Genomic DNA, 2,322 nt, shown 5'->3' on the forward strand with positions numbered 1-2,322 from the left:
AGCTTTAGGCAGAATGCAGTACCACTGGCACAACTGGCCCTTAGGCCAGTGTGAGGTATGAGAACCTGTTGGACAAAGCTCTCCTGGTGCTGAAGGATAAAGCGAATGTATGGCAGTACAGGCAGGAGAGGATATGCACATTACGCTGAGCACTGCTTTGCTGTGAGATGCTTTGGTAAATTACAGACAACTCTATGGGATGTGAGGATTTATGAGATCGCCGTCTGCCTTCAGTTTGTTTTGGAGTCTTGAGTCCAGTATCAGACATCGTGGTTTAAGGGACACTTTCCGCCCCACGTGTCCCATCTCTGCTGGATGGAGCACTCGGGGGCAGCATCTCCAGGAGAAGGCAGCGGCGATGAAGGGGCTGATGGGCCGAGCCCACGGTTCCACAAACCCCTCAGTGGACAAAGCCATTACCCCGAGGTGAGAAGTGCCACCCCACCTCACCCCTTCCCAGACCCCATCCCACATCCCCTCCCACTCAGCAGCGGCTCCCGCAGCCAGGACAGGGGCGGTGCCCCGCAGGGCAGAGCAGGCGGACCACGCGCTCGCGGATCTGCCGCGTCCTCACCCCGTACACAATGGGGTTGAGCATCGGTGGGACCACGACGTAGAGGTTGGCCAAGAGGATGTGGACGTGGCCCGGAATGCTGTGGCCAAAGCGGTGCGTGAGGAAGGAGAAGAAGGCAGGCACGTAGAACATGAGGATGACACAGAGGTGGGAGACACAGGTGCTCAGGGTTTTGAGGCGAGCCTCGGGGGACGGCAGCTGGAAGACGGTCCTGAGGATGAGCCCATAGGAGATGGCGATGAGCACCACGTCCAGCCCGGAGGAGAGCAGTGCCGTGGTCAGCCCGTACCAGACGTTGGCCCTGATGTCGGCGCAGGCCAGGCAGGCGATGCCCATGTGCTCGCAGTAGGTGTGGGGCATGACGTTGTGCCCGCAGTAGGGCAGCCGCTTCAGCAGGAAGATGGGAGGGAACATGATGCAGAAGCCCCGGAGCACGGCAGTCAGCGCCATCTTCCCGATCACCGACGGGGTCAGCGTGGCCGTGTAGCGCAGAGGGTCGCAGACGGCCACGTAGCGGTCGAAGGCCATGGCCAGCAGGACGGACGACTCCACGATGAAGCTGAAGTGGGTGAAGAACATCTGAGTAATGCAGGCGTCGAAGGAAATTTCTCTGGCACTGAACCAGAAGATGGCCAGCATCTTGGGCACCGTCGTGGTGGAAAGCATCAGGTCGGACAGAGCCAGCATGGCGAGGAAGAGGTGCATGGGCTCGTGGAGGCTCCTCTCCGTGGCGATGACGAAGAGGAGGACGGAGTTGCTGAACACTGCGGTGATGTACATCAGACAGAAAGGAACGGAGAGCCAGATGTGGGACTCCTCCATGCCTGGGATACCGGTCAGGACAAAGGTGATGGGGTCGAAGCTGCTTTCATTGAGCTCATACATGGTGCTGCTGCTCCCAGCCCAGTTCTGCTCAGCATGGGAAAGAATGCCATGTGTTAACCCACGTCCACCCACCGACACGTGAATGCTGCTGCATGCAACGTCCTCTCTGCAGCTGGTCTCCAAACTGAGCCGTTCCTGAGGCCGAGGGCCTCATTTGGTGCATTTTGCTGCACAGAGGAATCTGTTCATCTTTTTCTATCAACCCTCAGGAACTGTGTCTGGAAGAAAAACACTTTCTCTGTCCCTCCGCATGCACCGTGCAGCAGGCCAGGCCCTGTTTGCTGCCTTACTATCACAAGGAGGCACTCAGCGTCACCATGGCTTGCTTTGTGGCAGCGGTGGGCAATTCTCAGCCCCACTCAATGAAACAACGCAGTGCCTTGATCTGTTCGGAGCAGTTTTTGAGAGCTCCTTGTTAAGTCAGGAATAAAACCAGCCCCAGTGCTGCCGGGCATCCCAGATGTGGCTGACACGCAGCCACGGCCCCGAGGGTGGTGACCACCCCTGGAACCTCTGCTGGATGGGTTTCTCCCTCCATTTCCACCCACAGAAACAGGGTGATCCATTTCCAAATGATATAAAGCACTTCTAGTGTCCCTGGCCCATCTCAGAGGGGCTTCAAGGAGACGAATGCGGGCAGACATGCGCAGGAGCAGAGGACCTCCACAGACGCTTGCAGGCACCACAGCCAGCCCGTGCTGACTGCCCTGCTCACACAGCGCAGAGAGCCCTCACCCCTTCCAGAGGAACAGAAGCAGATTTCTCTCACCTGTCAGCTCGCTGCTTTCCTCTCCTTTCAAGCAGGAACACTTGCCTGATCGTCAGCGCTGGCACAACGCATCCCACAGGGTCAGCCCCGCTCC

General features: G+C 58.3%; 1 protein-coding gene across 1 annotated transcript; it reads right to left on the reverse strand.

The window, feature by feature from the left end:
* Positions 1-484: 484 nt before the first annotated feature.
* LOC136054487 (olfactory receptor 52B2-like) lies at positions 485-1,459 on the reverse strand. The gene has a single exon (XM_065745777.1). It carries the CDS (start codon positions 1,457-1,459, stop codon positions 485-487), a length of 975 nt encoding a protein of 324 aa, XP_065601849.1.
* Positions 1,460-2,322: the final 863 nt, after the last annotated feature.

This window comes from Cyrtonyx montezumae, unplaced genomic scaffold, assembly GCF_038088225.1.
Source record: "Cyrtonyx montezumae isolate F1298 unplaced genomic scaffold, pur_monq_1.0 scaffold_37, whole genome shotgun sequence".
NCBI classification, from domain to species: Eukaryota; Metazoa; Chordata; class Aves; order Galliformes; family Odontophoridae; genus Cyrtonyx; species Cyrtonyx montezumae.

What these genes read in the sequence shown, in the direction of transcription:
- LOC136054487 (XM_065745777.1), bottom strand. Translation starts at nt 1,459, where the DNA reads ATGTATGAGCTCAATGAAAGCAGCTTCGACCCCATCACCTTTGTCCTG.